Source organism: Chiloscyllium punctatum, chromosome 39, assembly GCF_047496795.1.
Source record: "Chiloscyllium punctatum isolate Juve2018m chromosome 39, sChiPun1.3, whole genome shotgun sequence".
Lineage (NCBI taxonomy): Eukaryota > Metazoa > Chordata > Chondrichthyes > Orectolobiformes > Hemiscylliidae > Chiloscyllium > Chiloscyllium punctatum.
In genome coordinates, this window is record NC_092777.1 from 25650869 (window position 1) to 25667720 (window position 16852).

The 16852-nt window shown below is 40.5% G+C and overlaps 1 protein-coding gene across 4 annotated transcripts in view; it reads right to left on the bottom strand.

Annotated features, from left to right (window-relative positions):
• Positions 1 to 14166: 14166 nt before the first annotated feature.
• b3gntl1 (UDP-GlcNAc:betaGal beta-1,3-N-acetylglucosaminyltransferase-like 1) overlaps positions 14167 to 16852 on the bottom strand; it is a 369979-nt gene continuing 367293 nt past the window's right edge. For all 4 annotated transcript variants that reach the window (XM_072558329.1, XM_072558328.1, XM_072558331.1 and 1 more), the window contains one exon: positions 14167 to 16100. In XM_072558329.1, coding sequence (XP_072414430.1) covers positions 16020 to 16100 — 81 coding nt within the window. In that variant the 3' untranslated portion in view covers positions 14167 to 16019. The remainder of the gene's footprint in view (positions 16101 to 16852) is intronic.

The window sequence follows — 16852 nt, forward strand, 5'->3', positions numbered from 1 at the left end:
CAGCAACAGATTTCCTTCTCATCTAAGTGCCAAATGGGAGATGACTTATTCTTGAACTGTGCCCTTAAACCTGCTCCTGCACCATCAAGACTTACCCAGTCCTGTCCGCAGTATCCATTAGATCAAACTAATCTTCAAAGATTTGATTCGCAAATGATTCTGAAGAGATAACAGACTTGAAACTTTAACTCTGTTTGTCTCTCTCCAAAGATGCTGCCAGATCTGCTGAATTTCTTCAGGATATTTGTGATTATTTCAGATTTAAGCAGGTCATTTTGTCCAATGTACTGTTAATTATGCATCAGAAAACTTCTTCCTTTTGTCACATTAACATATTTTTTTCTTCCTCATTTGTTTAATCTGATTCATTTATTACTTTACTAGAATCTCTCATTGACCATATATACCCCTTTCATAATCTTAAATACCTCTATCTGACCACAATTACCTCTGTCAGACCACATTCATCTCCTTTCCCTAATGAGAAGAACTCCAGCCTGTTTAATCTTTCCTGATAGGCAGAACCATGGAGTTCTGGTTATCCTTTAAGTAAGTATGCCTTCTTTGACGGCCTTGTACTTTTTTTATTATATAGACCCTCACTATTTAAACAACACTGAATCTACGTTCTGCCTAAAATGTCCTGTTGGCATGCTCCCACACTTCACACTAGCACTCATTTAGAAGGAGCAAGAAGGATTGGTGGCGACAAATTGACCCAAGTGATCCCAGCTCATAGCTGACATTATAAGACTTTCGGCAGTCGTGGGATCCACCACTGCAAGAATTTGCTCCAATTTTACAAATCTCACACTTGATCTTATTGAATGGTGGTCCAAGCTCAGTGAACCATATAGCTGATTCCTGCTTCTATTTCTGATCTCAGTTGTTCTGGTAAATGGAAGGTGTGGTGGCTCAGTGGTTAACACTGCTGCCTCACAGCACCAGGGACCCCGGGTTTGATTCCACCTTCGGACAACTGTCTATATGGAGTTTGCACATTTTCCCCTTGTCTGCGTGGGCTTTTCTGAATTCTTCCCACAATCCAAAGATGTACAGGTTAGGTGCATTGGCCATGCTAAATTGCCCCGTGGTGTGGAAGCTAGGTGGATTAGCCATGGGTAATACAGGGTAGGGCAGTGGGTCTGGGTGGGATGCTCTACAGAGGGTCTGGATAGCCTACTTCCACACTGTAGAGATTCTATGATTTATTTTCTCTCCTGTCTGTGGATGTCTGACAGCAACCGTCACTTATTACACACATTCCACTGTTTACAGCATGTATTTCTGCTGTTATGTCACTAGGAGGTGCTTGAGAGTATTCCTGGGTGACTTAGTCTTATTGCAGTGACTAATTTATACTTCGCATCTTCCACAAATGCCTTTTGTAAATTATTGGAAATAACTGATACCTTTTTATAGTTTTGGAAAGAACTTCGCTTCCTACCTTTAAACTAGGAAGCTGGAAAGGAAGTAGAATTTGTATTTTGTAAGGCCCATAAATACAAGCATTTTAATCACAATTTTCATTGGGATAATGTGTTAAATGGAATAAAGGAGCTTCATAGGCAGGGTAAGCCAATGTTATCTCCTTGCCAAAGAATGTCACCAATAACTTGATCAAAGAGATGAGTTTAAATGAAGAGAGAGAGCAAGAGCGAGAGAAGTGGAGACACACGCACAGAGAAGAAGCTATTCTTTAAGAGAAGCTGAAGACATGGCTGACAATAACAGGGTGATGATAATTTGCAAGTGGCCTTGGTTGGCAGGTTATGTATTTCTCTGAGGTTGATAGATTTATCAGAACACAAGGAGATCGGAACGAGAGGCAGGACTAGCTATGTAGTTCCTTGAGCTTGCACCATCATTCAATAAAATCAAGTTTGAGCTTCATCTTATCCACTTTGCTGCCCTATCCCATAAACATACTGATCTCAGTCTTAAATATACTCATTGACTGAATATCCGTAACATACTGAGGTGGAGAAATCCAAATTCACCCTCTAAATAAGAAGGTTTTCCCTGATCTTAGTCCTAAGTGCCTGAAGCCTTACTTTGAGAAGGCCATCAGTCAGGGAATCAACTTCTCAGCACTTGCCCCAATAAATCATTCAAGATATAGTAATATTCCAATTACATAAACTCTAATTTTTCTAAGAACTAAATAACATTCTACTCAATCTCTCCCAGTGGACACCCTTCTCATCCCAGGAATCAATTAATTGAACATTAATTGTATCACCTGTAAGGCAATTATGTATTTCTTAAGAAAAGACCTATTTACAGTACTCACCAAAGCCCCATATAATTGCAACACAATGTTCTTACTTTTGTACTCCAACCTCCTTGCAATAAAAGATATTTCTCTGAAAAGGGCTCATTCAGCCCATTGTTTGAGAGTACCCAGAACCCTGCAATTATTTCCCATCAAGTGTTCATCCAATTGTTTTTGTGTAAGTTTTTAATGAATCTGTTTCCATTACCTTTCAGGCAATGCATTAGGTCACAACAATTCTCTGTATGTATTTCTTTTCCTCATGGTGTTGAGTTCTTTGGCAAATTATCTGTTTCTTTACACCCTTCCCACTCTGGAACATTTCCATCAAATTTTCTCTTTGTTGGTCTAAGGGGAATAACCCTTAATTTGTCTAAATGCTTCCACATAGCTGAGTCATTCATTCCTGTTATCATTTGAGCAAATCTGCTCTTTACTCTCAATAAAAGATTGTGATCCTTCCTAAAGTGGTGTCCAGAATTGGACACTGCATTCCAAATAAAACCTTTTTGTTTTCTTAAATGTTTAGCATCTTTCCTTGTTTTTATGCCATGTGCCTTGATCCATAACATCAAAGATCACATATACCCAATTACTTGCTTACTCAACTTGCCTGGCCACTTTCAAAGACCTGTGAATGTACACCGTCAGGTTCCTCTGTTCCTGCATTCCTGTCAAATAAGACCATTCTTTCCTTGTTCTCTCTTAAATTTTCTCGACCAAAATGAATCACTTCACATTTCTCAGAATTCTATTTCACCTGCTAAGTTACTGAAATCTGTATGATTCTCCTCACTGATTCATATTGTCTGCAATCTATGTAACCTGCCTACCCAATGCAGCTCATTCATGTATATCAGAAAGTACAATGTTTCCAACACTGACCTCTGATAGACACCATTTTATTCGCACTTGGAATCTGAAAAACAATCTTTTTCCTCTACTCTTAACTTTCTGTCCCTTAGCCATTTTCATGGCCATATACTACCATTCTCTCTATCCCTTAGACTTCAATTTGTATCTAATATGTAGTACTCAGCCAAGTTCAGTTTAAAAGTCCACATACACAACAACTGTATTACCTTCAAATAAGGCTAAATAAAGTTATGCAGATAATGTGGGGGTGGAATGTCTGTCCCATTGCTTGCAGTGACAGTTGAATGCATCATATTTTCCACAATGCAATTAGTCCATGTGTAAATAATTTTCAAATCTATCTAATTTCTTGCATGAAATAGCAACAATATTTTGCAGTACTAATTCTAGTGAGTAAAATGTGTTTATGATTAAAATGAGAGGAAGGGCATAATTTGACTGAAGAAAATCGGTGAAACATTTGGTTTAATGTAATGTGGTTGCACTATCTCATTGATGATAGACTATTGATGAAATTTCAAAAGGAGATGTAGACTAGCTAATACTGAGGGAATCCCTTTGATTCCTTCAGTAAAACTAACAAACGTCATTTCAAATTCTGTGTCTTTCAAAATCTATTGCTCCCATTATTCTCTGTCTGTGGAAAATAACTCTCCTTATGTTTGTAGCATGTCCATGTTTTATACTTTTATCTGGACAATCCTTACCCTCTCAGATTCAGCAGCTTGGAGTATTGGCTATTATGTGTTAGTTTTCCATCCCATATTTTTGTTGAATCTCTGTCCTATTAGTGTTGGGGTTTGAGACATCACCCCTTCGTGTTAACACAATAAACATTTCTACCATCAACTCCACATCCTTCACCAACTGCTCTCTCTGTTTGAAATCAGAGTCCTGCTTGATCCTATTGGGGCGTTTTCAATGTGTCATTGGCCGCACTCACATTCTTTATCTTCATCCAAAATCCTGCCACTTGTATCTTCATCGTCATCTTCTTCTTCATTGTGCTTGAAGGCAATTTCACCCCCATCTCATGATCTCCACCACAGGTGGGGGAAGCGAACTGGTCCAGAATCTGCCCTTTCATAATGGCTTTTGGTATCAATCTGGTGTCTACTGGTCTCCAGCCAACTGAGCCCCTGAGAAGTCCAAGTCGATGTGGCAACATACAGAAAGGTGTATGTGCTGTAGCATGGAGCTATGGATAGTGATAGCAGAGGCTCCAATCATAGAGTCTTTCCATCATAAAGCTGAATGGGAATCGCCCATGCTGACCACTTGCAAGTGGTATATGTTGGAAGGATGGATAAGTTGGCACTCAACCTGCATTATGAATGCAACTTCTTTCGCCAAGAACTTTGGAGTGGGACTTTAGCCCAGAGCTGATGGCTCACTGGCAAGGAGATTACTTACTGCACCACAACAGCTCAACCTCAGCATTGGTTAGGCCACGTTTGGAAGACTGTGTGCAATTCTGGTCTCCTTCCGATTGGAAGAATGTTGTGAAACTTGAAAGGGTTCAGAAAAGGATATTGCCAGGGTTGGAGGGCTTGAGCTATAGGGAGAGGCTGAACATGCTGGGGCTGTTTTTTCTGGAGCATCAGAGGCTGAGGGGTGAACTTATAGAGGTTTATAAAATCATGAGGGGCATTGATAAAGTAAATAGACAAAGTCTTTTCCCTGTGGTTGGGGAATCCATACCTAGAGGGTGTAGGTTTAGGGTGAGAGGATAAAGATTTAAAAGGGACCTAAAGGGCAATGTTTTCCCTCAGAGGGTGGTGCGTGTATGGAATGAGCTGCCAGAGGAAGTGGTGGAGGCTGGTACAATTACATTTAAAAGGCATCTGGCTGGATATATGAATAGGAAGGGTTTAGAGGGATATGAGCCAAGTGCTGGCAGATGGGTCTAGATTAGTTTAGCATACGTGGTCGGCATAGACAAGTTAGACCAAAGGGTCTGTTTCCGTGCTGTGCATCCCTGACTTTAAGACTCTGTAAAAGCTCTGGATCCCTGTCTTACCCTGAGGTAATTCACAATTGCCCTTGTCATTGACTCTCATTTTAGATCCTTAATTGACTCTTGGATCCTCCCTAATAGAGAAATGTTTTGCTTTACTCAGAACCCAGCTGGCTTGGATCAACCCCTGACAGAACTGGAGTAGTAATTTTGCTTTTCAACATTACTTCACAGCTTTTGAGCAATTTTGCACATTACTGCAAATTTTCAAAAAGGAACATCTTTACAATCTAATAGTCTATCACTAATTAGTTTCAGAAGGTGTTTTGGAGTCAAGAGGTACTGTGGTTTTTAATGTAAGATCCAGCATTGTCTCGTTGGTCACTTAAAGGATCATTTGGCCATATCCTATTAAGAGGGATAATGTTGAATCATAGGTAAGAGAGGAAATACACTGTTCTATATTTAGTAATTAACTATATTGACTAAATAAACACAATAATAGAATGGAATGGTGTTAGGTATTTATAACTTGTCCTTAGTGTTTCCCTTCCTGCAATCATGGATAATGTTTTATTATGTGATTCTTATGTGCAACAGTTTAATGCAATTAATAGTTTGTTAAGAATAAATGATTTTAATTGTTTAAGACCAAACACAATTTATTTTACAAAACCATTATTAAGTTGGACCTTAGTCCAACAAAACCATAAACATGCAAAATATACAATAATCTACATGAGAAAGATTAAAACTACTAGTTATAATTATATAAGAGAATTTAACAGATATAATTTCATGTGGAAGTGATCCCATTGCAATGTTTCAGACTTTGTATGTTCCAGATGTCTTCCCCACAGTCCAATAATTCATCAGCAGCAGGAGGAATATTTCTGTAGCATGTGGGAAGGCTATACTCCCTACCCCAAGGAATAGCCTCCCTCAATACTGAGAACCACTCCTCCAAAACCCATCTTGCCAAAAGCACTCCCGGAGACAGGTGTGCATGAAGGTCCAGTGAGACAGAGAATGAGTCCACTTTTGCTGAATGTTGGCAAATTGATTGTGGTCTCAGAAGGCCTGTCTGGCTCCTTGATCAAAATATTAGCAGCTTTTCCTGTTACAGTGTACCCATGTAAACATAACCCAGTATTAGTGACTAAAAGGATGATTTTATTGATGATAAGCTTATTGATATGGAGACTGTCTATAACCACTTAGTTGTCAATCACTTTACCATCAGATGTTGGGCCAAGTGGGTACAATAAAAGTTTTCTTGGCACGGCATATTTGGTCCCGAAGGGCTGAGTTAGGTTGCTGTGGTCTCTGATCTTCCAATTTGGAACTTACTCCAAAACTTGCTGGAGACTTCTGATGGATGTGTCACAGTGAGCCAGGAGAACTGCAGCCAATTCATATCCACGATCAGTGGTTAGCACTGCTGCCTCACAGTACCAGGGACCCAGGTTCAATTCCAGCCTTGGGTGACTGTCTATGTGGTGTTTGTACATTTTCCCCGTGTTTACGTGGGTTTCCTACCACAGTCCAAAGATGTGCAGGTTAGGTGGATTGCCCATAGCATGCAGGGATGTGCAGGCTAGGCAGATTAACCATGGGAAATGCAGGGTTTTGGGGATGCGGTTGGGTCTGGGTGGGATGCTCTTAGGAGGGTCAGTGTGGACTAGATGGGCCAAATGGCCTACTGTCACACAGCAGGGATTCTGTGAGGCTGGGATTGTCATTATCTTAGTTCATAGTTATTAAAGGAAACTGACTTTGAGGAATTCTTAGGTTTTTCTCCCCCTCACTACATACGGTCCTGATATTATCACCATTTAGTTTCCATACTTCCATTCACTAGTATATTCACTTTAAAATTGAAAATAGGTGTGAGGGATATAAATGTATAAAAGGTATAAACAGTATAAGCAAATAAAATGGTTGTATCCACTAGGCTGTACTAGCATTTCTATTGAAATTTGTACAAAATTAGTCAATCCAATGCAGAAAACTGAGGAGTTTCAAGCACAAATTACATTCAACATACTTAGCTTAAGTAGACAATGTTGTTTGGAATCTGGCCCCAACTACAAAGTGGCTGTGTCCCAATATCATTGGAATTACTTTAATGGGGTTCCACTGAAGCCACCTATCAATCTTCCTTCCCACCTATCCGCTCCACCCTCCTCTCCGACCTATCACCTTTACCTCCAACTCCATCCAACTATTACACTCTCAGCTACCTTCTCCCCAGCCCCACCCACCCCCATTTATCTCTCCACCCCCCAGGCTTCCAGCCTCATTCCTGATCAAGGGCTTTTGCCCGAAACGTCGATATTCCTGCTCCTCAGAGGCTGCCTGACCTGCTGAGTTTTTCCAACACCACTCTTATCTAAGCCTCAAGTAGGCTGTCATAACGAAGTCTTTTTCTGTGTACAGAATTATGAATTGGTACCTTTTTTTAAAAACTATTCAATATATAATTAATTTATTGAGAAGCTGACTACTGTATGCTCATGAAATGTGTAAATGGTTCTGCAGAGTTTACAAGGGTCATTTTTCATTACAAAGTCAGGGTACTCATCACTTGATGAATTTGACACTTTGATGACAAAATTTATAAAAACCCAATTTCAAATGTGTCATTGAACTGCATCACGTTACCATACTTAGTACATCAGGGAATATTTCGCAATTTAAAAAAAAAATTCCAAGAAATAAGACACAAATATGTGTGATGAAAGACTTGAACAGAAAACTCAACTTCCGGAGCGAATATATTTTTGGTGGAATTTGCACCTGGACTCCAAAGCAGAAAGCCAAGATCCGTATATTTATATGTGGAGCTCTAACAAGAACCAACCCTAATGAGAGTAGCAGTTTATTAAAGATACTGGATCCATAGATTTTATTTGGAAGCCTACAGTTGTTGTCATTCTGGTCTGTAAATGTTTTAACTGGCACCAAGCCTTCCAGTTCATAAATAATGACTATGCTAATATCTACCCAGTGACTTTGAACTATTTTACAGAAACAATGCGACATTCCTCTGTCAAAAAATCCACTTCCTCATTTTAAATAAAACATGTTCAACTGATTCCCAGTGAGAGTGTTAAGACCCTTCCCTAATCAGAGACCACCTACTGAGCAATTACCAATTCAGAGTCATTTTAGAATACCCTGTCAGCTGTAGTATTACTCACATACAACAAAGCAGTGTTTCTGTGTTGGATTTGTAATCACTGGTGATCCTGAAAGAGCTTGTTTTTGATCTTTTGGCGATCGTCACAATGGGCATGGTACAACTGCTATGGATTTATGGCAGAGTTTAGTCTTGTTGTAAATCACCACAATTGCCTGTTATATTTGCACTTGAACAAAGGTGGGTGCCATAGTTGTGTCACTACCACAGCACCGATTCTGAGGAAAACCTACAAGAAGAGAGGTGGAAAGGAAACAGAGTTGGACAAGGACAACTTGTGTTTGGAACAGCTTGTGATGGAGCCCACAAGGGAGCAGGCCCTTCTGGTCTTAATTCTATGTAACGAGCCAGACTTTATAAAAGCTCTTAAAGTAAGGGAACACTTAGGAGGCAGCGATCATAATGTGGTAGAGTTCAGTCTGCAGTTTGAAAGAAAGAAGGCAAAATCAGATGTAATGGTGTTACAGTTAAATAAAGGTGCATTTAGGGGCATGAGAGAGGAACTGATGAAAATCGACTGGAAGCAGAGCCTGGTTGGGAAGACAGTAGAGCAACAATAGCAAGAGTTTCTGGGTGTAATTGAGGACACAGTACAGAGGTTCACCCCAAAGAAAAGAAAAATTATCTGGGGATGGGTTAGACAGCCATGGTTGGTAAAAAAAAATGTCAGGAAATGTATCAAAGGAAAAGAGAGCCTATAAAGTGGCCAAGAGCACTGGGAAATCAGAAGATTGGGAAGACTACAAAAACAAACAGAGGATAACACAGAGAGAAATAAGGAACAAGATGATCAAATATGAAGGTAAGCTAGCCAATAATATTAGAAATGATAGTAAAAGTTTCTTTCAATGCGTAAGAAACAAATGAGAGGCAAGAATAGAAATTGGGCCCCTCCAAATTGATGCTGGAAGGCTAGTGCTGGGAGATAAGGAAATAGCCAAAGAACTTAATAAGTACTTTGTGTCAGTCTTCACAGTGGAAGACATGAGTAATATCCCAACAATTAAGGAGACTCGGGGGCAGAGTTGAGTATGGTAGCCATTACAAAAGAGGAAGTGCTACAAAATCTAAAAGGTCTAAAAATCGATGGACCCGATGGGTACATCCTAGGGTTCTGGCTGAGGAAATAGCAGAGTCGCTGACTGTGATCTTTCAAAAATCACTGGAGTCAGGGAAAGTCTGTTCAAGAAAGGATCAAGACAAAAGATGGAAAATTATAAGCCGATTAGCCTAACCTCGGTTGTAGGTAAAATTCTAGAATCCATCAAGAAGGATGAGATTTCTAAATTCTTGGAAGTGCAGGGTCGGATTAGAACAAGTCAGCATGGATTTAGTAAGGGGAGGTCATGCCTGACAAATCTGTTAGAATTCTTTGAAGAGGTAACAAGTAGGTTTGACCAGGGAAACCCCATGTATGTTATCTATCCAGACTTCCAAAAGGCTTTTGATAAGGTGCCTCACAGGAGGCTGCTGAGTAAGGTGAGGGCCCATGGTGTTCAAGGTGAGCTACTTGCATGGATTGGGAATTGGTTGTCTGACAGAAGGCAGAGAGTAGGGATAAAGGTCCTTCTTTGGAATGGCAGCAGGTGACAAGTGGGGTCCCGCAGGGTTCAGTGTTGGGGCTGCAGCTGTTCACTTTATATATAAATGATCTGGGTGAAGAGAGTGGGGGCATTCTGGCGAAGTTCGCAGATGATGCAAAGTTAGGCGGACAGGCAGGTAGTACTGAGGAGGTGGGGAGGCTGCAGAAAAATTTAGACAGTTTAGGAGAGTGGTCCAGAAAATGGCTGATGAAATTCAAAGTAAGCAAGTGCAAGGTCTTGCACTTTGCAAAAAAAAACAGGCATGGACTATTTTTTAAACAATGAGAAAATTCATAAAGCCAAGGTACAAAGGGATCTGGGTGTGCTAGTCCAGGATTCTCTAAAGGTTGATTTGCAGGTTGAGTCCATGATTAAGAAAGCAAATGTAATGTTGTCATTTATCTCAAGAGGGTTGGAATATAAAAGCAGTGACATGCTTCTGAGACTTTATAAAGCTCTAGTTAGGCCCCATTTAGAATACTGTGTCCAAGTTTGGGCCCCACACCTCAGGAAGGACATACTGGCACTGGAGCGTGTCCAGTGGATATTCACACGGATGATCCCTGGAATGATAGGCCTAACATATGAAGATTGGCTGAGGATCCTGGGATTGTACTCATTAGAGTTTAGAAGGTTGAGGGGAAATCTAATAGAAACTTACAAGATTATGTATGGCTTAGAAAAGGTAGATGCTGGGAAATTGTTTCTGTCAGGCGGGGAGACGACCTGTAGACACAGCCTTAAAATTAGAGGGAGTCAATTTAGAATGGAAATGAGGAGATGTGTCTTCAGCCAGAGAGTGTGGAATTCATTGCCTCGGAGTGCAGTGGAGGCCAGGACATTGGGTGTCATTAAGGCAGAGATTGATAACTTCTTGATGTCCCAAGGAATTAAGGGCTATGGGAAGAGTGCAGGTAAGTGGAGCTGAAACGCCCAACAGCCATGATTAAATGGCAGAGTGGACTCGACGGGCCAAATGGCCTTGCTTCCACTCCTATGTCTTATGGTCTTAACTCTGCTGTGTGGATGACAATCGCTGCTGGAACAGTTTGGACTGAGTGGTCTGCTGTGAGATGCAGCTTCTGGAGATATCTATTATCAAGGTGAGATATGAATAGTGTAGTGTGTCAACGCTATTATGGTCTTACATCTCTAGAATTCAAGACTGAATCCAACCAAGAGCAATAGCATCAAAATATGGTAAGAACCATACCCAACATGAAGCAGATTTTAATTGCTCATAGCTACTGTCATCAGGGATGGTCATGTGGCTTTAAAATGACAGTGAGTCACCTGTTGTCCATTCGTCCACTTGTGTCAGATATGGAGCAGTCCAATTCATTAAAAGAAAACTATGGCAGAAGTCATGAAAATGTTAAAGGGCACTCAAAAGAAAAACTAATTTTATATTTATTGGGGCAATGGTAATTGTGAAAAAATAATGTTTTAATTTACCTTTATTTACCTCTTCTGCAGATTATGCAATCATATCTCGAAGCTTTCTTTGGGGATACACAATGAACTATAAACTTCAGCCTTCAGCCTTCATTGGAATTTTCTTTACACTTAAATCCTTTGAATGTCTGTGGAAGGATTTCACAATACAGCAATGTTCTGTTGTTGCACCGTGGTAGAAAATTAAAAGTGGTTAGAAAAAGAACGACCAAGCACTGAATCATGTATGCGCTAATACAGGGCAAGTGTGTGAGTATATCAGTTCAAAACTCATCAATATGAGCAGGTTTGGAAAGCTGATGTTGCAAGCTGCTGGGTACTTAACAGTTACTGTTGAAAGGAAAGATCACAATGCTGATAGGAGGACATGAATACACTCTTAAACCACAGATTTATGTCACCTTTCCAACGCATTGACTCAGCAAACCTTAACCTTTCATTACAAAGCATGATTCATAAATGTATTTTGAATACACCTGATTTAAAAGCCTGAAGGGTGTTCATGCTGGAACATGAGTCTGATGTCCCCGACAAGTAAACCATCTGCATTTAATGTGATGATTGCAACGTGTGATATTTCTTCCAAATTATGTTCCCAAGCTTAAAAAGTAGAGTTTTATTTGATCCTGTCACTGAGGTGAATTGTTGCCAATTTTGTTTTTAAAAGTAATTTATAAATATTATTTCATAAGTCTTGTGTGTCACCAGTAAGGCTAGCACTTCTGTCCTTCCCTGATTGCACTTAAGAAGGCGGTGGTGAGCTACATTCTTGAGCTGCTATTGTCTCTAAATGGTGGTGAATGGCGGTGGTGCAAGTAAAGCTGGTCGGAAGTGAGTTCCAAGATTCTGTAATTGATGGAGGCTAAGCTCAGCCCCAGAACATCATTGCAGGACTTCCTCAGGGCCATGTCTTACCCCTAAATCTTCATTTACTCCACCAATTACATTCCCTTCATCATTAGGTTGGAAGTCGGGATAGTTGCTGATAGTGTAATTATGTTCAGTATCATCTGTGATTCCTAAGAAACTGAAACCATCTGTGTCCATATGCAACAAGACTTGGATAAAAAGGCTTAGACATAGGCTAATAAGTTGCAAGATTCACTGAGGCATGATTCAACCAAATGTGGCATGAAGGAGTCCTTGCAAAACTGCAATCAATGGATATCAGGGGCAAACTATCTACTGGTTGAAGTCATACCTGACATATTGGAAGATAGTTGTGATTGTTGGATGTCAGTCATCTCAGCTCCAGGACATCTCTGCTGGAGTTCCTCAGGGTAGTATTATAGGCCCAACTGTCTTCAGCTGCTTCATCAATGACCTTCCCTCATCATAAGGGCAGAAGTGGACATTGTGCAATCATTGGCAAATATGTTCAGCACCATTTGCAATTCCTTAAATACTGAAGCAGTCCATATTGAAATGCAACAGACTCAGGCTTGGGCTGATAAGTGGCAGATAACATTTGCGCCACACAAATGCTAGGCAATGACCATCTCCAGTAAAGATAATCGAACCACTGTCCCTTGTCATTCAACGGTGTTACTTTCCATCAATCCCCCACTATCATCATCCTTGGGTTTACCACAGAACAGAAACTCAACTGGACTCAGCACATAAACACAGTGGGTATAAGAGCAGGTCAGAGGTGAGTAACTAACCTTCTAACCCGCCCAAAGCTGAAGTGGCAGATGGAGTTTAATTCAGATAAATGCAAGGTGCTGCATTTTGGGAAAGCTAATCTTAGCAGGACGTATACACTTAATGGTAAGGTCCTAGGGAGTGTTGCTCAACAAAGAGACCTTGGAGTGCAAGTTCATAGCCTCTTAAAAGTGGAGTCGCAGGCAGACAGGATAATGAAAAAGGTGTTTGGTATGATTTCGTTTATTGGTCAGAGTATTGAGTACAGGAGTTGGGAGGTCATGTTGTGGCTGTACAGGACATTGGTTAGGCCACTATTGGAATATTGTGTGCAATTCTGGTCTCCTTCCTTTCGGAAAGATTTTGTGAAACTTGAAAGGGTTCAGAAAAGATTTACAAGGATGTTGCCAGGTTTGGAGGATTTGAGCTATGGGGAGAGGCTGAACTGGCTGGGGCTGTTTTCCCTGGAACATCAAAGGCTGAGGGGTGACCTTATAGAGGTTTACAAAATTATGAGGAGCATGGATAGGGTAAATAGGCAAAGTCTTTTCCCTGGGGTGAGGGAGTCCAGAACTAGAGGGCATAGGTTTAGGGTGAGAGGGGAAAGATATAAAAGAGACCTAAGGGGCAACGTTTTCATGCAGAGGGTGGTACATGTATGGAATGAGCTGCCAGAGGAAGTGGTGGAGGCTGGTACAATTCCAACATTTAAGAGGCATTTGGATGGGTATATGAATAGGAAGGGTTTGGAGGGATATGGGTCGGGTGCTGGCAGGTGGGACTAGATTGGGTTGGGATATCTGGTTGGCATGGATGGGTTGGACCGAAGAGTCTGTTTCCATGGTGTACATCTATATGACTCTATGGCATGAAATTCAAAGGCCCAGAATAAACAGATTATAAGCCCAGCAGAACTGGATTCTGCCTGAGTTCCAAATCGCTCATTTTCTCACTCCAGGTGTTTAAAGTGCAATGTTAGTTTTTGATAAAACGTCCCACAGAAGACACATGTATATTTAGGCCTTCGAAATACTAGCCAATGCTCTTTCAGATTTCCTTTTGATAAAACTTGATACCAGTTGAGGAGGAGTTTGACTTACAGTTGTTATGTCCTAAACAGTGATTTAAATGATATGTTATGCAATTCTTCACATTGTTATTAAATAGTCTTTTATTTGTGTTATTCACTTTACAACAAAGGTTTGACCAATGTACATACATAGACACATCCAGGAATGAAACGCAGAATAGACATCTTTCAGAATGGAAGGACATACCCAGAAGGCTTGTGAATATCTATTACCACATTAACTCTAGCCATGAGGTCAACAGAATAACAGACGGCAACAAAAATCATCACATATACTTAAACAAAACTAAGTCGCCAAGATAATTGCAATAATACGTGTGTGTGAGTGTACAAGACTGTAATCTGCTTTTTCATCTCTCTTTTGTGCAATAATTCAAACACTCACCTCATTGTCACCAAAAGTAAAGGCTGCTTAACCAGTTTGATTCTGGCCTCCTTGAGTGACGTGTCACATGTACAACTGCCCAGGAGGCATTCAAGATGATAGACAAGGCTCCGGCTGCAATTATCCAAGGTTTGTTAGGGCGATTCATTCTCCAGGTTTGGCAAGAAAAGCCATGTAGTAGTTCTGAATGTCTGTGATCTGATTGAGGGAGGCCTGAATGTGAACACTGCATTCTTACAGCATTTCATATGTACCAAGTGTAGTCATCAGGGTCTGCAGAGTATGCACACTCATGAATGAAAGAGCTGCTTCCACCGAAACTGGAGTGGTGGTTGCATACCATCAGCAGGATTGGTTCAATGATGCATTACACAAATCACCGGAACGGTTCTATTCCACCCTTTCATGGCAGAAGGAGTGAAGACATGGAGTGGCTTGGGAGAAAACGATGTTTCTCAACCTGTGCTGCCAAGACTGTGGGATCCTCTTGGCATTGATGACATTTCCTGCGCATGGTTTACAGCCTTTCAGAACAGAGCCAGAGAACTCATTTGAAATGGGAGAATTGGAGGTGGAACTTTTAGATTCAACCCCCCACCGTCATCCCTTGAATTGAAAGGTGGCTTTCTAACTGAACAAGGACATATTACAAACTGCTAGTTCTCTGCGTGTAAATTACGTTTCTACCTGCTTGGAATCCATACACTTTGGGATATTACTCCATTATAGTGTTGGACAGCTTTTGCCCTGATCAGAGTTTCTTTCTCCTGTTCGATTTTATTTGTAAATCGACATTGAAGTTCAAAATACACTACTGCAGGAAGGAAGCCAGGAAAGAAATCCCATGAGTTTGATCAATGCTGTAAACAATGATGCTTGAAAATCTATCAGCAAAATAAATTCCTTAGAAGAATCTGGCTAGAACACACCTTTTAAAAAAAAAGGCTTTAAAATGAGACATACACAGGTTGTGAAGAATATTCTAAAATGCAAGTTTGTTTTCAGTATTCATTGAAGGGATGTGAGGATCGGCAGCCAGTCAAGCATTCATTACTCATCTCCAATTGACCTGGAGAAGGAAGCAATGAGCTGCCTTCTTGAACCACTGAAGTTTTTGTGATGTAGATGCACCCACAATGCTTTCGGAAGTGAATTTTATGGTTTTGGCAGAGCAGCGATATAGTGGCTTTGAGGGTAGCTTGCTGGTGTTCCCATATATCTGCTGCCCTTTGTCCTTCTCCAGGGTAGTGGTCATGGGTTTAAAAGGTTCTGCTGGAGGAGCACTTTTATTCTTTTGAATAGAATTTTCTGGTAATTATTAATGTCACTTAGACACTTTTTAGTTCAATGTGATCTATGAGTTCAACTGTAAGCATGAACCATGTCCCCAAAGCATTACCAGAAACACAAGACCCCATTGAAAAGTCTTCTCAAACAAACTCAACCCCATGTTGAATTAACTGTAATAAAATCTGTAATGAGACAAAATTATTTTCTATCTTCCTGCAGGCACTGGTGTAAGTCAACGATATAGTAGTAGTAGCGGGGGTCCTTAGCTGAAATGATAGTAGTCCAAACCTTCCTTCAACATCAGTGAATTCAAGTTTCCTTCAAATCCTCCACCTGTCAGGTCCTGCCAAAACAAGAAATGTCAGATCGCACAAGTCAAACCCAGCCCTGCGTCTCATCACACAATCAATGACATAAGTACAAAGCTAATCCATCTTGAAACCTGGCAATGCATCAATATGCTGGAAGCTTTAACTCTATCCTCAGTTATTGAGAAATATACAGACTAGTATGAATCATCTTGAGAAGCCAAAGATTTGAGAGCAAGAACACTACTCTTTGACAAGTTTCCCACTGTGAGTGGGCAGCTGTAATTTAGGGTTGAATAGTTTGCTTTTCAGAAGAACTGTGAAAGCTCAAAAACAACAGAATAGCTGGCTGTTGTGAGCTTGGTTATAATTATACTCTTGATTTGAAGAATTCGATCACTAAACTGCCTCACTTTCATTCACTTGGGTGGTGGTTTACATCCATCTCAGTCAATTAACAATATATTCCCTTTAACTTTCTGGCTAATCCTTTAATTCCTCTTCATCTTAATATGTGCTTACTGAGGATTTTATCACCTCAGCAGCTGCATCAGTCCTTCTCTCTAAAATGTAATTGTCCCATAGAGAGCTATAAGGCCATTGCCATTCAGTCCAGTGGAAGCTCTTAACATCCTTTGTGAAATGAATCACAGAGTTGTTACAGTGCTAGAGAAAGCCATTCTACCTAATGTCCTCGTCAGCTCGCTGAGCCATCTGACTAAGTGCCAATTTCCTGTTACTTCCCTGCAACCCTACTTATTGTTTCTATTTAAATAATTATCCTCTT